General features: G+C 33.3%; 1 protein-coding gene across 1 annotated transcript; it reads left to right on the forward strand.

Annotated features, from left to right (window-relative positions):
- Positions 1 to 2,235: 2,235 nt before the first annotated feature.
- On the forward strand, positions 2,236 to 8,838 carry LOC107888512 (aspartate aminotransferase, mitochondrial). Its single transcript, XM_016812645.2, has 10 exons — positions 2,236 to 2,743; positions 3,996 to 4,081; positions 6,300 to 6,506; positions 6,665 to 6,770; positions 6,904 to 7,008; positions 7,145 to 7,317; positions 7,408 to 7,567; positions 7,923 to 8,018; positions 8,109 to 8,203; positions 8,477 to 8,838. Exons 1-10 carry the CDS (start codon positions 2,570 to 2,572, stop codon positions 8,541 to 8,543), a joined length of 1,269 nt encoding a protein of 422 aa, XP_016668134.1. The 5' UTR covers positions 2,236 to 2,569; the 3' UTR covers positions 8,544 to 8,838.
- Positions 8,839 to 21,828: the final 12,990 nt, after the last annotated feature.

A 21,828-nucleotide genomic window follows, 5' to 3' on the forward strand; every position in this document is an offset into this window, starting at 1 on the left:
TCCAACTCATTATTTGGCACCAAATTTTGATTTTAAAACCTCTTTCGATTCATCTACCATGTAAGTTCCAAAATAAAGGCATGTACTGTTGACATAGGTTTTATGTCTTGTTCCCTAAATTATTAAGGGAAAAACAATGTGCATTTTGTTACAAGGAAGGCGGTAATTTAAAATTATTTTAACTAGTAATTATTGCAAGTTTACGGAGTTTGTAAAAATTATATATTGCAATAATTCAACCTACCACTAATTTGTAAATAGTAGCAACTATTTAGAAAATTTTACCTCTTTTAGTGTCTCTACAAATTTGTACAGGACGACCTATCGATTCTGCCTCCAAAAGCCTAAATCTCTTACACGGGTTTTCATAAACTCTTACATATCGTAAAAGTACTAGTGTAGATAAATGAACTTTCATATCAAACTTTAATTTACTCGATATTTAAAAATAATATATACTTATACTTTTTTATTAATTCTCTAGTATATGGATCTTAATAGAAAGTTTTTTTTTCATTATTTTACGCAAAGGAGACACCACAATCTTGTTATAAGAAAACGAATTGTTGGTTTTGAGAATTTAACTCCAGGCCTATAAAGAACACCTCTTAATGGTGATGACGTGATTTACCAAGACTGAGCACGGCTTACTTTTGTTTTCAGTGTAATAAAATGTAAAAGAAAATCCTGTTAAAATCTAAAACCTCTCAGATAGTTTGCTTTTCTTGTATGAAGCTTTTTTGCTCCATTATTAAACAAATTCGAAACCATCTGCAGCCCAAGTGCCCATATTTGAATTAGTCCAAAACCGTTCTTATCAATTTTGAATCAAATTTAGTCCCACACATTCTCACAACCACTCTTAAGAGATTGCTTTTTACAATATTCGAATAGCAATATTTGAAACTTCTTTTTCGATTCTCAAATTTTGAACTACCTCATATGAATTAATGATAGACACATTTAACATTACATACACAGATGTCACCATTTGGTCTAGTTACATTACAATTTCTACAAATTAAGAATATGTTTAGACCTCATAGTATAATTAGATAGATGTGTAATTACTACATCTATTTGTATTTACAATAACTTCTAAATCCCTAAATGTGTTTGGCGAACATAACTTAATTACATTATAATTCTTTATATCATATGTGGTTGTGTAAATCATATTTATAGAACTACAAAATTTTTATTTCTAAAAAAACAAGATTATTATAAAAATTATCAATAAAACTTGAGAAAATTTCTATAAACAACAAAACTTAATATCAAATCATTTTATATAATATGGTAGTATAATAAAACATTTGACAATATGTTTATTAGCAAAAATTAATAAGGAAAATAGTTATTTTTACAATTTTATCTAATTACTCTAAATTTCATATTTGTTAGATTTTTTTTTCTTTAAGATTAAGCATATACTCATCGTTGTCAATTGTGAATTGGTCAAGTATAAATAATTAATAATAAAAATCATGCAATTTAATTAAAATAATATAAATAATTTATAATAAATACTATGTAAATTAATTAATTATTTAATAGGTGAAAATGTATGAAAATTTATCTGTAAATTTATTTAAACTAGATTAGTAGTATAATAAAATTATATATTAAAAATTAAATATGTCCTAAAATTAAATGCTACTATTACGAGATGAAAATAACTTTTAAACTTAAGGTAGAGATATGTTTGAAAAGTTATAAAATAATTAGATTTGAGTGTAATTATTCAAATTATAATGAAATCTATGAATTATAACTGTTACACAAACATGATAGATATGTATAATTACAAATAATTTCATTTAAATTAAATTATTATTAAACTTTATTACTTGAAAAGAGAAAGTGTAAACTATAATAGTACTCAAATATTCAATTTTGTGAATCCCATGTGATAATTTAATTATTAAGAGTGTTCATCGTTACAAGTATGATTTGAGTTTAAATTGTGCTAGTCACATTGCTTGTTTGGGTTTTATCATGTTATTAAAATTTACCAAAAAAAATATTCAATTTTTTAAATTATTATAAGGGTTTTTTTAACTCAATTATAAAAAATTATAAAATAGATACTTAACTATTAATAAATTTATTTTTATCGCTTCATAAAAAAATTTCTATAATAATTACTTAAATATTTAATTTTATCTTTTTTTATTATTAAATTATCATAACTTTTTTACTATTGATTAAAACAAAATCGAATAATTCGATAGCTAATTTGTAATTTTTCAGTGGGTAACTCTTAATATAGTCCAGAAGGAACCCTTGACGGGCAATGGCAATCTAGTAAAATTAGAAAAATTCAGTGTCAGAAACAAAGATGTGACCTCCAATTGGCTATTAAAGCACTCTCACGCATTTCAAGGTTGTTACAGCAAATTGCTCAACTGGATTGGATTCGATTAGCTTCCTCTTAGACATATATACCCTTACTCTTTTAATCTTATTTCATTTCGTTGATATAACCGAGAGAAATCCTCCGATTACGCCATTGTCACGCTTTTCTTCACTTTCTGTTTCAACTACGAGCTTCTTTGTTGGTGACTTAATGGCGATCCGAAGAGCTATGTCTGGTCGCATCATGGATCGGACGGCCGTCGTTGGTGCGCGATACATGTCATCGTGGTGGCGTAGCGTTCAACCCGCTCCCAAGGATCCTATTCTTGGTGTTACGGAGGCTTTTTTGGCCGATCAAAGTCCCGATAAAGTTAATGTTGGAGTCGTATGTTTCTTTTTTCTTTCTTTCCTCATACAGATTGGTTCTTAGACTTTTCTGTTTTTGATTTATCTTCTTTCGGTAGAGATTTTTTTTTTTGGCATTCTTAAAAATCTGTACAGTGTTTTGAGCTAATTACGTAAATCTCTTTTGTGTTGGATTACCTACCAAACAGAACAGAAAATTAATCGCTATTGCTTTTTTGTACTTGTTTTAAACTTTTGTTGGAACTTCCTTGAAAATGTAAAGGTGAAATAGTAACTGTTAAAGTGTATTAGAAAAAGGTAACTATTAGAGTAAAATCTGAGTATCTAATTAATAGTAAAAACATAATTTCTTTATTTTTAGTTTAAACTTTTTTTGTGAAGTTTTTAGTTTAAAGTTAAATTAGGTGAATAATTCGTAAAGAAAAAGATTAAAAAATTACATTTAATTATTCATAAACTAGTTTTTTTTCTATTTTTACTTAATAATTATTTAAATTGACTCTTTTTTGTTATATATTTTCGGGCCAAGAATATATATATTACTCTGTAAAGTAGTTAGTAGTAAAAAGATTTTATTTTTGTTGTTTTAGGCACAGAAATCTCTCCATGAGTAAAATTTATTTTTAGCGATGAAGTTGAATATTAGTATTGCTAAATACATGTATATATTTATTTATTGTTTTTATTGTGGTGGCATACGTTTACTGAGTCAAGGTGAGTGGACTAATTTTTTTTCCTCATACTTTCGAAGTATACAAACATGTGAAAGACAAGACTGTTTAGGTAAAATGAGGGTAAAAGTAATATAAAGGAATTATATTAAGAGATTATATTTTATTTTTAAATTAAAAAAAATAATTAGTTCTTGTACATTAGATTAAAGATTAAATTAAAGAGTAAATTAATCTTTTTTAAAAATTTTACTTATTTCTACTTTTAAAAATTAAAGGAGTTTTTTAATATAAAAAAATAATTTACTCTTTAATCTAATTTATAAAATTAATTTTACTAATTTTTTAGTAAATAAAATAAAATAAATAATTCTTAGGCCTCCAAGCTACTTTTTCCGAGCAGTTCGGCTAATATAGGTGTTGGCTTAGTTGTTAAGTTGAATTCCTTAAGACTAAAGTAAGCATAATTTTATAGTAATTGAGCAATTAAAGCTTGAATAAGATGATACGGACTATAAAAACCTGTTGACGGGCAATTTTCTTTTTGTTTCTTAAAATGTAAAGGCAATCGAGTTGTTAATGTTCAGGATTTGTTTACAGGGTGCTTACCGTGATGATAATGGAAAGCCAGTTGTTTTGGAATGTGTTAGAGAAGCCGAGCGAAGGATTGCTGGGAATTTGAACATGTAAGTCATTTAAACCCTAAACGCTGTTGTTCTAAGTATGGCATTAAACTAAAGTAGCTAGATATTTTGAAGTTGGTTCAAGTAAAGCCAAAGCTTAGGTAGGAAAATAATGGGAGGGTTTTTTGCAAAGTGCCTGAGAGAGCAAGCTCTAGTCTTGCAGGAACCCACCTCCTAACTCTAGCTGGATGAACCATTTGGCATAAGCACTTCAGTTGCTATTTTTACTAATTAGATTTGTATCTCCTTTGTTAATAAAAGATAAAACGATCGTGTAATTCAAAATATATCTTTTAAGGTATAATTTTAAAAAGAAACTAAATAAGAAGAAAATGAGGCATGTGGTAGTCTTTACTCCCACTTCTGGAGCGAAAATATTTTACTTCTATTGTATTAAATAAGATCCCATATAAGATATACCTTACAATTGTATTTGGATGAATGTCACGGTCACACATTGGCTTGCTTTGTAGGGATTAATGGAAATCCTAAGTAACAACTAAACGAATACTTAGTAATAATTTTCAATTATTTTTATATACTACAACCTGTCCTGTTAGAAGTTTTATTGAAATTAATATTGGTGGTTGGTGACATTTTTTATGGTACAATGGAATTGTCTTTTATTTCTTTTCATTTTCTACTTTCCATTTGATTCTTTTCACAATGTTGGCATTTCATGGTTGATATCATGGTTATAATGAGTCTTTCTCTGGCTCATCTCTAGTGGCTTGTTTTACGGAAAAAGATGGTTCCATTTGATAGTACTACTAAATTTTGTGAGTTCGCTTGGTAAAATTGGAAGTTCAGAAATTGATGAACGATGCAGTTTGGCTCCTGAAGTGGATTGTGTAGGGACCTTTGTAATTGTAAACGTATTTTTGATTAACTGATAATCGCATTGCTATTGTTATTATGGATTTCAAATGATGCATTTTTACTGCATCTGGTATTAGTCCGCCCTTGTGGATATGCCATTCAATTTACCTAAATGCAACCTATGTCCAAATGATTTAAGAGTGATTAAACTAGAAAGACTATTAAAAATGAAATTTTTGTCTTTGTTACATCTTACCCAAATTCAGAATCGTATCCTCAAGGAGTACACATAATCGATAATAATAATCTTAAAATATCTTATCTGTGACTCTGCCCTTGCTGTACTAAAAATAGTCCCTGGAGGAAAAAAAAAATCCAGGAGCTCTATGTTGTTGCTATTTCATTGCTTCTGCTACATTTATAATCAATAGACGGGGTAACATACTTGTTATCAAGGGCGCAAGGCACACTATAGGTGCTAGAACCTTCATGTTGTATTAGGCTCAAAGCACAAAAAAAGCACTCATCTGAGTGATGTATATGCGCATGTTTGTATCCCGTCTTTATGTTTGTGTGTGTATTAGCTTAAGATATATAATTATGATAACTAACTTTAAAGAGTGGTCTAGTTTAACATGCAAAAAAAAAAAATTGTTTGGCTAATATGCATGATTTTCTTATGCTCTGATATTTGTTGTTGAATACTCAAATATTGAAAAGTAGAGAGTGATATTGTCCTTTCTTGCTAGTAAAAGTACAATTAAGAAAAAAAGAATATAAAGTAAAGAGAACTTTTACCGTAAGGGCCTTTTTTGTGACTGCTGCCTTACAAAAAGACACTACTAGACATGCACTGGTCAAATGCACCTTGCTCAGTCAGGTCTGAGGTGCTTTTGTTGTCTGGCTCTCTTAGACACAAGCCTAACGACACTGGTAATGTAGGACTTTGTTTTTTCATTTTGAAGATGGTATAGAACTCGTAAGAATAGGAAAATTGTTTTCAATCTGTCTGTGCTTGACTATCTGTATATGATTTACACTCTATGGCACCAACTTTTCATTTGGTGATGTCTGGAATGCATGTGCATTTTCCCTACAGACTAGGCCAGAATTTTCTCAGATTATTCCTTTTCTTGTGCACGTAGTCCGTTCATATCTGATTCCTATGAGAGCCTGGTGCTCATGGCACATCTATTTGTTGGACTGTGTTTAAAGGACTTCCTCTGCATGTACTTTAACATCTTTTAAGAGGATTGTATTGGACCTCATGGATATTTAATTCATTTCAACAATCATATGAAATGTTGGAACCAATATCCTTAATCATTTCTGTATTCTTTTTTTCTTTTTTTTTTCTATGGAATTGACAGAAATGTACTCCATATTGTTTTCTTTTTATCAGGGAATATCTTCCTATGGGAGGAAGCGTGAAGATGGTGGAAGAAACACTGAAGTTGGCCTATGGTGAGAATTCTGAGTTGATAAAAGAAAAAAGGATAGCAGCAGTTCAAGCTCTGTCTGGGACTGGTGCATGCCGACTGTTTGCAGACTTTCAAAAGCGTTTTTGTCCTGACTCCCAAATCTATATACCAGTCCCTACTTGGGCCAAGTGAGTCTTCCTGCTATGTTGTCATAGATGCTAGCTTCTTTCGCTCTTAGCTCATTTTTTAGGATTGTACAAATTGAATTATCAGATTGAGAAATTATAATTTGGTCCTCTCTCTTTCTTTCGCTTAATTTATGTTGCTTGTAATGAGATATCAACAGCCACCACAACATTTGGAGAGATGCTCAGGTCCCTCAGAAAACCTACCATTATTATCACCCAGAGTCAAAGGGTCTAGATTTTGCAGCAATGATAGATGACATTAAGGTATGCAAGGATTAGTCGTTGTATCTGAACATCTTAAGTAATATTCCATCCTTAACTTCCATTCCTCTTAGTTTTTGAACTCCCCTTGATTCTATGTGTGTATCTAAAGGTTATGTCCCTCTTTTCTTCACAGAATGCTCCAAATGGTTCATTCTTTCTACTTCATGCATGTGCTCATAACCCCACTGGCGTGGATCCTTCAGAGGAGCAGTGGAGAGAAATCTCACACCACATCAAGGTAAATGCTTATTTGCACCCTTTTTCTTTCCCCAAATTCACTTCTTAAGACAATTTTGTTTCTTTATGTTCACATTACATTTTTTTTCTTACTAAGGCCTTCTCCTTGTTGAAACATTATAATCAATTTTTGTTAGGCGAAAGGTCATTTTGCCTTCTTTGACATGGCGTATCAAGGCTTTGCTAGCGGTGACCCAGAGAAAGATGCAAACGCCATCAGGATTTTTCTTGAGGATGGTCATCACATAGGAATTGCACAATCATATGCAAAAAACATGGGACTCTATGGCCAGAGGGTAGGATGCCTCAGGTAATTGTCTCTTATCATTGTCAAGAAATGCACAACATTTTGCCCATCATGTCTTAATTCTGATACTAATTCCGCAATAACCAACTGCAGTGTGCTTTGTGAAGATGAAAAACAAGCAGTAGCTGTAAAAAGTCAACTGCAACAGCTTGCGAGACCTATGTACAGCAACCCACCTGTTCATGGTGCTCTCATAGTTTCAACCATTCTTAGTGATCCAGACTTGAAGAAACAATGGCTGAAAGAAGTTAAGGTAATTGAATGGTTTCTTTCCGAAACTTTCGTATATAGGCTAATTACACAAAAAAGAATGCTGCTGCATGTATGTGACTGCCCACAGTGAAATGATGTCCTTGCTATTGCATGTTTTGGGGCTAGGACTGATGATATAAAACCCATGGAAGCAGACTTTGAAATAAAACCCTACAGGACTTCCTTAGAAGGACCAGTAAAGAAACTGAACCCTCTTTTAAGCTTTTACTTGGGGAGACAGTTGGGTAGCAAATTTTCTATAGTTTATACCATTACAATGCAACAGTGTAAGGGAGCAATAGTTGAATGTAATAAATTAACCACCTGAAATTCATTAAACATCAAAAAATCTCCAGGTCATGGCTGATCGCATAATTGGAATGCGAACTGCTTTACGAGGGAACCTTGAAAAGCTAGGTTCTCCATTATCATGGCAGCACATTACTAATCAGGTGCGTAAAGTTTCTCAATTACTTCTCTTAGTACAAGCTGACTTCTTTAGTTAAGTGGTATGGTTAGCAATGTTGTTACTTCTTGTACAGATAGGAATGTTTTGCTATAGTGGGTTGACACCAGAACAAGTGGATCGCTTGACGAACGAATTTCACATCTATATGACTCGCAATGGTCGAATCAGGTAAATTTTCTTTGAAAAATAGTTTCTTTTTGGGTTAATGTATACGGAGGTACTTGAATTTGACAACATGTACCTACTTGGTATATTAGTTGTCAGCACCATGTCAGCATATTTTAATAGTGTTAGTCAGATACTTAAAAAAAGTGCCAAGTTGGATTACAGTTCCCAAGTTTAGGTATTAAGTAGGCTTAAGTTGCCAAGTTAAATTACGTCCGTATATATTAACACTTTGTTTTTCTTTCTGGACTATGCTGATGTTGTAAACAAATACAGTATGGCTGGTGTTACAACGGGAAATGTTAAATATTTGGCAAATGCGATTCATGAAGTCACAAAATGAGGTTAGAATCATTGCTGATATTGTTCCTTCAAAAGATTTTTGGTGCGTTTGTAAGGACAATTAAATGAGCATTGATCGAAGCTGAACTTAAGGTTTCTGCATTGAATAATTACTATGACTGGAATAGGAAAGAGGTAAAGATTGGATCGGTATCTGATTTTGCCTACAAAGGATGGTTGGTTCATTCCAATAATATGATGAAGTCCTTACTAGTTAAATAATTCAAGCAACTCGTATGTATCTTTGCTTGAGAAACAAAACAATGTAACTAATTAATGCCAATTCCATTCATTTCTCTATGGTAGCAACATGATAGAAATTTTGTGTGTAGCCTTTGGGAACTAATGTTTCATAATTTAGTGTGATTTGGGTAGTAAACTTTTCACAAGTCTGTCTAATAATGAATTTGAAATCTTTAAAATATTTTTGGATTTGACAAATCTGAAATTCAAATCCAAATTTCCGAACCGAACATAACAGTACTTTTATGCATTTATGTGTGTATTTTTCGTCAATAATAAATAACTAGATTATAAAATGTGCATGGTTTGTAAGATAAATAAACCACTTTAAAGCCTAGGATAAATATGCCTTAGAATGTTGGTGACATTATTTTGTTATTACAATAACTTTATTTTATTTTATTACATGTTTTAAATTTTAAAATGTCAAACCATAGTAAACATATGTTAATGGTGAAAATAATTAGAATTTAAAAAATAATACATGAAGCATAGTTATTGTTAATATATATAGCTCAATAATGTTACGTTCAAAATCGCACGTTGCTTTGTTAAAATAAGGCCAAAGGTAATATACTAACTAATATTGGGTCCGGGGGGACGGATATTGTGCTCAATGGGAAATCGTTGGTCATTCTTGAATGGCTATCACAAATCCCTTTAATTCTTTTTATTGGATAAATTAGTGATTAAATTATGGTTTAGTTTTTGTTTTGGTTATTTAATTAAAAAAATTATAATTTAGTCATTGAACTATGTAAAAGTTTTTATCTAAATTACTAGGTTAATTTTAAAAATAATAAAAAAGTGTCGTCAATGAACTTCAAACGATGATTCAACAATGGATATGATAAATCAGTACCCATTAATAAGTAAAAGAACATACTTTATATCCAAATCAATCTAATGTTGAGTGTTGGAGATCGGAGATAAAAATTGTTTGAACTTTAGTTCACATATTTGTAACATCCAAAACTGTTTAATAAAAGAAATGGATTGTATAATAGAAGGGGAAAGAGAGCTTTTGATCCTTACAAGCAGTGTGAATAGAGAAAGCCATATAATATCGATTTTAACAACTTAGTGACTTAAATAAAAACTTGTGAATAGTTACGTGACCAAATTGTAACTTTTCTAATTACGTGATCAAAACAAAAACTTATGAATAATTTAATGACCAATAGTATAGTTTACCAGCTTTTTTTATTTTTTTTTATTTCAAGAGTGTCTTTCTTCAATCAATATCTTTTTATTCCAAAGTAGTCTTAAAAAAATTAGCATGTGTCTTTTTTGAAATATTTATTTTTAATATTTTATTATATCCCTACAAGGAATTTGCCAACCCCCTACATTATGGAATCTAAAAACTCCGCGTACCAAATAATTTCCCAAAAAAATAAAATAGCAATTATCTTTTCTCTAGCATTATTTATTCTTGTTTTCTTAAAAATATTATATAAGTTGAAAATATAATAAAGTAATAAAAAAATAATTCCAACTTCAGTTTTTCATAGTAAAATGTTGAGTAATTTTTCGCTGTGTCTTATTAAAGGGGATAATCGAATATTTACATACATGGTTACTGTTCATGGAATTGGCATTCTTAGTACACTCTATGCATGCAAGACACGTGTATTGTTCAGGGCTATCTACTAGACTTTGTGACCCCCCACATGCAAACTCCTTGAGTATATGCAAACTAGGACCACAAACTCCCCTTGCGAACACACCTTGGCATGTGTAAGCTGAGACCGCAAGCTCCCCTTGTTGATTTCTCATTGTAAGGCTTGCATGCATACATCTGGTAGGGCCTAGCCAGGTCGCAGGTAGGCGACCCGGACCTTATCTGATTTCCAGGTTGGTGATCATAAGCACATAACAATCTAGTCCCCCTATTAGGTCTAAGGGGGGTTATAAAGTGACGCTCTTTAGAACCATCACTTCGCATTTATATAGGTTGTTGAATACGTAGCGACCACTAAAACATGATGTTAACTTTGCCACATGTACAGATGGATCATGCCTGTCTATATTTGACCATTCGTGCTCCTCGATTATTTGAATCATTAAAACGTGGAAAAGAAAAACTTCTTTAAAATTGGAGATTTTGGAAACCCTAAACTTACAAATTTAACATTTTTGCAAGCAAGTTCGATTGAGGCTTTCTTCAAGGTAAATCTTGTTAACTTCCTTGTCTCAAGTTTTGTCTTTGTTATGTACTTATGATAACCAACCCGGAAACTAGATAAGGTCCAAGTCGTCTACCCATGACCCAACTAGGCCTTATCAGATAGATGCATGCAAGGCATATCTCTGGCAAGAGTCATATGTGCGAACCAACTGATGTACATCCTTTTGAACTGTAGGCCAGTAATACTCTTGTCTAAAAATTATTTGGGCAAGTAGCCTTCCTCCCAAATGATTACCACAAAAACATTCATGAATTTATCGCATCACATACTCAGTCTCAGATGGTGATAGACATTGTAGAAGTGGATGCGAAAACCATTTTATATAGAGTACACCCTCTAAAAGGGTGTACCTAAAAATTGTAGGACAAAATAAATTGTTTTAATTTATCATGTAATTGAATGATTTAATAACTAACTACACAGTGTAATGCTCAAACATTTAACTCATCCATTCGAGATTTTTCAGACAATTGTAGTTTGCGATAATGACATACCTCACAGCCTTGTATTGTAGCTTTGCGATCTCTTTCTTGTCCACCTTGTCATATGTGCTTGGTAGTGTACGAACTATGGGAGTCATCCATGTCTCTTCCTGGTCTATGCACATAACTTGTGGCACGCCATAACTCGGGGTATCACTGTACTCAAGCAGAACTTTCCCTCTTTGCTCAATAACAACAGAAATGCTAGTTTGGATAAAGCATCTATACGTGTGTTGTCACTCCTTGGAAGCTACTTTGTCTGCGCTTATCACATCCTGCGAGCAATTGAGTTGCAACTGAATGATATTTCTTCAACACTGCCTCATTTATCTCGTACTCACCATTCATTTATTTTGCCACCAATTGTGAATCTATATGGATGACTAGATCCTTCACTCCTAGTTGGCGTGCTAGCTACAATTCTGATATCAAAGCTTCATACTCGACAGTGTTGTTAGACATTTGAAACCCAAAAGATAATTCATACTATCATTCATTGCCACAAGATCGATCAGGAGTACTCTTGCTCCCGACCCCACTTTGGCTGTGGAGCTATCAACTGTGACAGCCCTATTCTGACCCTAGTCGGGAAGTGGTTTTGGGACCGCTAAACCGAGTCGCAGAAATAATTGAATATAATATTTTATGTCTAAAATATGTGATCATGCATGTGTGAAATTTGAATACTTTAATTTTTGTCAATTTGAATGTGTTTCTAAATAAAAAGGACTTATGTGAGAAGCTTTGAATATATGTGTGGCTTATTTTAAGTGATTAATTATTGAATGATGCAAATAAGTGGGTTAGCATGCCAATTTGCCACTTTTAATGCTAGTGGCCGGCCAAGCTCATAAGTATGGGCATTATATGCATGGTTTAATATTATTATATTTATTAGTGGTGAGAAATATGTAATAAAAAATGTATTAAATGAATTAAAGATGAATAAAAGAGTATGGGTAATAAAAATAATGTGTTAGTGGGAGGAGAAACCAAAGTTGGTTTATTCCTCCATTGCCGTAGTTAGGAAAGGGTGGAGAAGAAATTTCCTTTTGTTGTTAAAATTTTTGGCTAAGGAGATTGCTAGATTAAGCTCAAGAGCATAGAGGGACAAATTCGGATAAGGGAAAAGAGAAAGTAATCGAATAGCCGTTGTAATCGTTCGGCAACATTCGAGGTAAGTTTTTAAGTGTTTAAGCTTGATTCCTTTTTATATGCCTAAGAGTTAAATTAATATGGAAAAGAGAATGTAAATTTTATTTAGTTTAATGTGCCGAATATGTAATGATTTAAGGCTATAACCCGATTATGGCTATTATGCTTAAGTTGAATTGGATTTGGAAATTTGATGCACTAAATGAGTGTTACAATGAGTAAACTATGCCGTATATGTGTTGGTAGAGATATCACGATTTGTGATTATTAAATATCTAAAGGAAACCATGATGTGTATAAAATTATTATTATTAGTCCTTTGTGGTAGCCAAATATGTCTTGGCACTAAAGTGATTAAATGTGAACTTCGATGAGGTAAACTATTAAAAGTGTGGTTCTTTAAGACTATGGACTAATATGATATGTGGATTCGTTCCGTAAAGTAAATTATTCAGATACGAATAACCTAATTAAGTACATGTAAATTAAATGAATTTGATGATTGATGTGAATCGAAAATATAAGAAATGGTTTCATGTTTATGTTCAACTATGAAACCTTGTGTTAAATTGACAATCGATTTCGTTCAATACATTAAGTTGGTCTGGTATGCGATATGTACTTATGCATGTTAAATCGATTGGAATTGAATCATGAATGTGAATTGAGAAGAATAGGTAAAAATGCCTATGTCATATATGTGAGTAAGGGTAAAACCATCGTAAATTATCGATAAGAATGGGCTATGTGCGGAACCAACTTATAATTGCTAATTTGAAAGGTTGTGTGCGAATCAGTGAGCAATATGTATATATTAGGTGAATTGTGACATTTTGGTTCTACTTGAATTAAGTTGTGCGATAAATAATTTATGTATATGATTTATAGTCGAATGGTCACTGTGGGTTCAGTTTGAATGGTGAAATGGATATGTGATATTTATGTATGACTTTTGAACCGAAATGTAAATGATGGTGTTCATATGGAGCTTATATCCGAATGTAGCAAATGACTACTAATGTGATATGTTGAATGAGATGTGTTAATATATGATCAAATATGCATGATATTTGATGTGTATCCAGGCTTAAAGACCCGTAGGCTTTATGCTGGAATTATATCCGGGTTAAATCCCACAGGCCTAGTGCTGGTATTATATCTGAGTTTAAAGTTCCGTAGGCTTCGTGTTGGTGTTATGTTCGGGTTTTATACCTCGCAAGCCAAGTGTTAGTGAACTTGATAAAGTATATGACTACGAGATCCTATGCTAAAATGATAAATTGAACTCGTATTACACTTTAAGTGATTCAGGTATGTGATATATATATTATATGTGAGATTGATCTGACGAGAATTAAGAATGTGTATTGAGAAGCATATGAAAAGATGTTGTAAATTCATATGTATATTTGTATATGTGTGCATTCAGTTATTATGCAAAGTTAAAAGATAGTTTTCGATATGCTATTTAACTATGAATGTTGAAAGTAAGTGTGGGTAAGAAATGATACACTAGTGAAATTTGAAAGAATTAAAGTTAATCCGGAAGCTTGTAAATACTATATTTATATGAGTTTGAGTATAAACGGAGTAAAATGATATGTGTTGTGCATAATTGGCCAAATAGTATTGTACTCAGAAAGTGTTATGTGATTTCGAACATTTGGTTTGTTTTTAAGTTCAACTATTTAAATTGCTTAAGACTTACTAAGCTTATGAAAGCTTACTTTGAATGTTATGTTTCTCTGTTTATTTTTGTAGATCGTTGACTCTTACTATTAGCTCGGGGATCGTCAGCACTTAGTCACACTATCTGATATTGTAGTAATCATGTGATTTGGACTTAACTTATGGCATGTATAGGATAGACTATAAGTAGAATGATATTTTGACTATTGTATATAAGCCATGCGAATATGGCATCTTATGGAAGTTTACTTTTATAAGTTTTAAATTCGATCTTTGTTTGTGTCTATTAGTTATATAAATAAATAATCTTATATTTAAGAAAAAGTTCAAAATTTTACTGTTCTGATCCGATTCCTAATTTCTGGTAACGTCTCGTCCCATTCCGGTGACGGTTACAGGATAGGGGTGTTACATTTTTATTGGTATCAGAGCTATGGTTTAGTCAATTCTCGGACTAACCTAGCGTATGTGAGTCTAGCTATACATGCCATAAAGTGATAAAATGATAGTGTGATGATTTCTGACAGTTAAAATGTGTTTTTTGTAATATAATGAATTTCGATCCCGATCAAGCTGTAGCAGATCGTATTGAAAGGATTGAAATATGCTTATGATGTGTCAAAATTGAGAAAGGTATGAATAGAATTATGATATACATTTGAAGTATTAAAATGCAAAGTAATTTTGTTGAATGTGTTATGAAATAAGTATGGGCATTATATGCATGGTTTAATATTATTATATTTATTAGTGGTGAGAAATATGTAATAAAAAATGTATTAAATGAATTAAAGATGAATAAAAGAGTATGGGTAATAAAAATAATGTGTTAGTGGGAGGAGAAACCAAAGTTGGTTTATTCCTCCATTGCCGTAGTTAGGAAAGGGTGGAGAAGAAATTTCCTTTTGTTGTTAAAATTTTTGGCTAAGGAGATTGCTAGATTAAGCTCAAGAGCATAGAAGGACAAATTCGGATAAGGGAAAAGAGAAAGTAATCGAATAGCCGTTGTAATCGTTCGGCAACATTCGAGGTAAGTTCTTAAGTGTTTAAGCTTGATTCCTTTTTATATGCCTAAGAGTTAAATTAATATGGAAAAGAGAATGTAAATTTTATTTAGTTAATGTGCCGAATATGTAATGATTTAAGGCTATAACCCGATTATGGCTATTATGCTTAAGTTGAATTGGATTTGGAAATTTGATGCACTAAATAAGTGTTACAATGAGTAAACTATGCCGTATATGTGTTGGTAGAGATATCACGATTTGTGATTATTAAATATCTAAAGGAAACCATGATGTGTATAAAATTATTATTAGTCCTTTGTGGTAGCCAAATATGGCTTGGCACTAAAGTGATTAAATGTGAACTTCGATGAGGTAAACTATTAAAAGTGTGGTGCTTTAAAACTATGGGCTAATACGATATGTGGATTCGTTCCGTAAAGTAAATCATTCAGATACGAATAACCTAATTAAGTACATGTGAATTAAATGAATTTGATGATTGATGTGAATCGAAAATATAAGAAATGGTTTCATATTTATGTTCAACTATGAGACCTTGTGTTAAATTGACAATCGATTTTGTTCAATACATTAAGTTGGTCAGGTATGCGATATGTACTTATGCATGTTAAATCGATTGGAATTGAATCATGAATGTGAATTAAGAAGAATAGGTAAAAATGCCTATGTCATATATGTGAGTAAGGGTAAAACCATCATAAATTATTGATAAGAATGGGCTATGTGTGGAACCAACTTATAATTGCTAATTTGAAAGGTTGTGTGTGAATCGGTGAACAATATGTATATATTAGGTGACTTGTGACCTTTTGGTTCTACTTGAATTAAGTTGTGTGATAAATAATTTATGTATATGATTTATAGTCGAATGGTCACTGTGGGTTCAGTTTGAATGGTGAAATGGATATGTGATATTTATGTATGACTTTTGAACCGAAATGTAAATGATGGTGTTCGTATGGAGCTTATATCCGAATGTAGCAAATGACTACTAATGTGATATGTTGAATGAGATGTGTTAATATATGATCAAATATGCATGATATTTGATGTGTATCCGGGCTTAAAGACCCGTAGGCTTTATGCTGGAATTATATCCGGGTTAAATCCCGCAGGCTTCGTACTGGTATTATATCCGGGTTAAATCCCGCAAGCCTAGTGCTTATATTATATCTGAGTTTAAAGTCCCGTAGGTTTCGTGCTGGTGTTATGTTCGGGTTTTATACCTCGCAGGCCAAGTGTTAGTGGACTTGATAAAGTATATGACTACGAGATCCTATGCTAAGATGATAAATTGAACTCGTATTACATATTAAGTGATTCAGGTATGTGATATATATATTATATGTGAGATTGATCTGACGGGAATTAAGAATGTGTATTGAGAAGCATATGAAAAGATGTTGTAAATTCATATGTATATTTGTATATGTGTGCATTCAGTTATTATGCAAAGTTACAAGATAGTTTTCGATATGCTATTTAACTATGAATGTTGAAAGTAAGTGTGGGTAAGAAATGATACACTAGTGAAATTTGAAAGAATTAAAGTTAATCCGGAAGCTTGTAAATACTATGTTTATATGAGTTTGAGTATAAACGGAGTAAAATGATATGTGTTGTGCATAATCGGCCAAATAGTATTGTACTCAGAAAGTGTTATGTGATTTCGAACATTTGGTTTGTTTTTAAGTTCAACTATTTAAATTGCTTAAGACTTACTAAGCTTATGAAAGCTTACTTTGAATGTTATGTTTCTCTGTTTATTTTTGTAGATAGTTGACTCTTACTATTAGCTCGGGGATCGTCAGCACTTCGTCACGCTATCTAATATTGTAGTAATCATGTGATTTGGACTTAGCTTATCGCATGTATAGGATAGACTATAAGTAGAATGATATTTTGACTATTGTATATAAGCCATGCGAATATGGCATCTTATGGAAGTTTACTTTTATAAGTTTTAAATTCGATCTTTGTTTGTGTCTATTAGTTATATAAATAAATGATCTTATATTTAAGAAAAGGTTCAAAATTTTACTGTTCTAATCCGATTCCTAATTTCAGGTAACGTCTCGTCCTATTCTGGTGACGGTTACGGGATAAGGGTGTTACATCAACATAAACTAACCAGCTTTCTAAATTATCAGTTTTATGTACACCCTCCTGAGGTGGGCTAACTACTAGGTTGTGTACAACAAGTGGAAAAGAGATTTTAGAATAAAATACAAAATCATCATGTATTATTATAGAAATAACGAATTGAATTGTTGGTGTTCGCCAAATGTTCAAATGAAATTGTAAATAACATACACATTTAACTTCATAAAATGTTCATTATCCAATATTTCAAGTTATAAGTTGTATTACCTGTTGGGCCAACAGGCTTTTCGAAAGAACACTCAACCCTGAAGTCAGCTAATACCTGCTCTTTTATTATTGTTCTCGAGGCAAACTCCACTCCAAATTCAGCCAATCCAATGCTCCATTTTGTTACCCTTCCTAAGGTAGCAACTTTGGACAATACTTCTTTCATAGGTTTATTAGTTATGACAACAACTGGATGAGTCTGGAAATATGGACGCAATTTGCAAGCTACAACAATCAAAGCAAAGATACATTTTTCAATTTTTGAGTACCTCATTTCATCATTTTGGAGTACCTTGCTGATGTAGTACATTGGAAATTGGTGAACATCTTCTACTCTGACTAGTACTACTGTAATTGTCTCATCCAAGGTAGTCAGATACAAATAATGGGTTTCTTCCACCCGCGGTGACTTCAAAAGCGATGGGGAGGTAAGTTACAACTTCAATTCTTCAAAAGCTGTCTGACACTCTTTATTCCATAAAAAAGAGGTTCTCAAGGCCTTGAAGAAAGGGAGGCATTTATCCGCCATTCTAAAAATGAAACTGTTGAGTGCCACTACCCTATCTGTAAGACGTTAAATATTCTTTATTGTTCACGGAAGAGGCATTTCCAAGATAGCATGGATCTTTTTCGGGTTCACCTCTATTCCCCTTTCTGAGATCATGAACCCAAGAATCTGCCAACTCGCACACTAAAAGCACACTTCTCAATATTCAACTTCATGCTGTAGGCCCTTAAAACTGCAAACGCCTCCAATAAGTTTCGTACATGCTCCTCTATAGTCTCACTTTTCACCAGCAATCATCCACATGACCTCAAGTCTGCGTCCTATCTGCTCTCTGAAAATTCTCTTTACTAACCTCTGATAGGTTGCTCACACTTCTTAATACCAAAAGGCATTAACTGATAGCAAAAAAGTCCTTCTTCGGTGATGAAAGCTTTTTTTCCTGGTCATCACGATCCAACAAAATCTGGTTATAACCTGAAAATGCATCCATGAAGCTCGTGAACTTGTGACCTGCAGAAGCATCAACCAAACAGTCAATCGAAGGCAAAGGAAAATTGTCTTTAGGACACGCCTTGTTGAGGTTGGTAAATCCAATACACTTTCTCCACTTGACATTTGCTTTTTTCACTATAATCACATTCAAGACCCAATCTAGATACTCAACTTCCTTGATAAAACCTGTTGATAACAGTTTAGCTACCTCCTGCCTCACGGCTTCCACCACCTGTAGAGTGAACTTTCTCTTTTTTTGTTTAACTAGTTCCGCTTCAGGGAGGACATTCAACTTGTGAAAGATCACCTAGGGGTCTACCCCCAGTGTATCTACTACTAAACAGGCAAAAACGTCTAAGTTCACCTTCAAACACTGAACCAACATGTTCTTTTCTTCGGTTACTAATACTGATAAAATCTTTACAGTCCTTTCTTCATTGTCGTGGAATAGTTGCAAAGTCTCAGTGTACTCTGCTACTTCGGGCTTCTTACTTCTCTTTTCATCCCTCACATCTAGGCTGTCCAAGTTCAAGGCTTGACTCACTAACTCCACCCCCTGTGAACTCTACCCCTTAGTTGCGGGCTCTCGTGCTTGTTTAACAAATAACATATGACATTGCCTCACAGTTCACTAATCTGTTCGCAAGAACCTAACCCCTATCCTTGTTGGGAACTTGATCTTCATACAAAACGTTGCAACTACCATTTTTTCTATCCTCATTATTAGGCGTTCAAAGATGGTATTGTATGCTATGGGATGATTCATAATAAAAAACTGAACGTATTATGTAGTCGTATTCTCGTCATCCCCCAAGGTGACTGGTAAAGTGATAAAGCCCTTCACCTCAACTAGAGGCTCGCAAAACCATATTAATGAGCTTACTTTAGATAAAGATTGGCTTTTCAACCCTATTTTTTGATACACTTCCTAATATAACACCTCTACTATGCTCTCACTTTCAATAAGTATCTTTTTAACCTCAAAAGCCTGCGATCGTCGCAGAAACAACCATCGAATCATTTCCCTCTTCATCACAGACCAATTCTTCATCATCATTACCAAATTCAACGTTCCATCTTTCCTGATGACATGACCTCTTAAGGTCACTAACAGACATCACACTTCTTATGTTAGCTTTCCTCCTTGTATTAAAACCTACCGAGTCTTCATCTATACCTACAATCATATGATGGTTCTTTTGACCTTCTGTTTATCCTACCACGTGAATTCTAACCCTACTAGGAAATATTTTGATCAAAAAATTCAACAAGTTCGGCATTTCATATTACCTCTTCGATAACATCCTTTAGAATAAATTAGTTTTTAGTTTTGTGCCCAACGTCATTATGGAAATCACATCTGTCTCTTAAATTTGACCTTCTTGTGCTATGCCTCATCAAAGATGGTTTGGGCAAGATGCTAAGACTCTTTACCTAGTTTAGAATATAAGTATGGGTAGTATTTAAAAGAGTGTAAACTTTGAACCTGCCCTAGGGGATATACTTCCTCGTATGTTCTAGTTAAGACCTCTAAGGGGCCTTAAGAGAATCACATTGCATCTGTGCTCTTTGCTGCCTATCACCCTGTGTTCACAACAACTGGTCAAAGGGTCCTTTACTGCTGCAATCTCCATTTCGGTTCCTAAACCTTTTGTCTTTTCTTTGAAAGGTGTCATGTGATGCCCTTTTAATTTCCTCTGCCTCTGCAAACTTGTGGGCTTGCTCGTACAAGTCTACCAAACTCTGGGGCCTATTATCAGTAAAGGAATACTGCACATGGTCATTTTATACCCCATAATTCAAACGTTGATAGCCTACTGATCTTCTAAGTTCTTTGTGTTTAAAGTTGTCGCTTGGAACCGCTTCACATAGTCTGGAGAGACTCGCCTTCTCTCTATTTCACGGACATCAACCCCATAGGCGTGCTCATAATCACCTTATGAGCCCTGAATCTTCCCAGAAACATCTGACCCAGCTAGGAGAAAATTCAGATTGAGCCCTAAGGAAGAGACAAGTACCAATCCCACGTGCTTCTTTTAAGTGTTGTGGAAAAATCTTTGCATTTTACAGAATCCGTTGCTCCTAGGACATTCATATAATCATTGTACTGCATTAGGTGAGCTTATGGGTCCCTCATTCCTTTGAACATGTCCTTTGGGACTTTAAAATCACCCGGTAAGTTCATTGTTGCTATCTCTAGGGCCAATGGATTGTTAGAACAAAAAAGTAGATCTATGTCTTGAGACTCGGGGTGCAACACCCTCATATTCATCACAATTTATCCATCTCATTCTACCATTCTCTCACATGCATACTTAGACCTTCGTCCTGCATATTCACATTATCATGGAAATCAGAATTATCAGACTGTACCTTCCTTTTTAACTCCTCATTTTGCTTTAGTAACTCTTGCTAGAAAGTCTGTTGCTGCTCGAATTGTGCATCTTGTGCAGCCATTTGTTCTCTCATCAATTTCATCTGCTCCTGAAGAGCAAGAAATTGTTGTGGTGATGTTTCTTGGTTAGAAGGGAGTGGTAGCCCGTGACCAAAGGATAAGTTCAAGTCCAATGGACCAGAAACTCTCTAATAAGTCGCATTGTCAAAGTTTTCCAGTAGATGGCAAACTAACCGGCAAACAATTTTGTGTCATTGGATTGACTGCCAAAACTCGAGGCTCCAACTTGTCCATATGAAAGATTGAAGGGGAAATTGTCATTTGAATGAGCCACTGTAATTTTTTTCGAAATTTTTTTCTCAAACTGAAAGAAATCTATTGGTCAAAAATTTATCCACGCTCATTACACCAATTGTTGAGTAATTTTCCTTTGTGTCTCATTAAATAAGACAATTGAATATTTATATGCATGGTTACTATTCATGAAATTAACGTGCTTAGTAGATTTTATACATGCTGGACACGTGTATTGTTCTAGGTTGCCTGCTGGATTCTTCAGCCCCCCACATACGAACTCATTGGGTATATGTGAATTGGGACCACAAACTCCCCTTGCAAGCACACATTGGCATGTGCGAGCTGAGACCGTAAGCTCCCCTTATGAGCACTCCTTGGCATGTGCGAGCTGAGACCGCGAGCTCCCCTTGCTGACTTCTCACTAAAAGGCTTGCA

The sequence above is a fragment of the Gossypium hirsutum genome, chromosome A09 (assembly GCF_007990345.1).
Source record: "Gossypium hirsutum isolate 1008001.06 chromosome A09, Gossypium_hirsutum_v2.1, whole genome shotgun sequence".
NCBI lineage: Eukaryota > Viridiplantae > Streptophyta > Magnoliopsida > Malvales > Malvaceae > Gossypium > Gossypium hirsutum.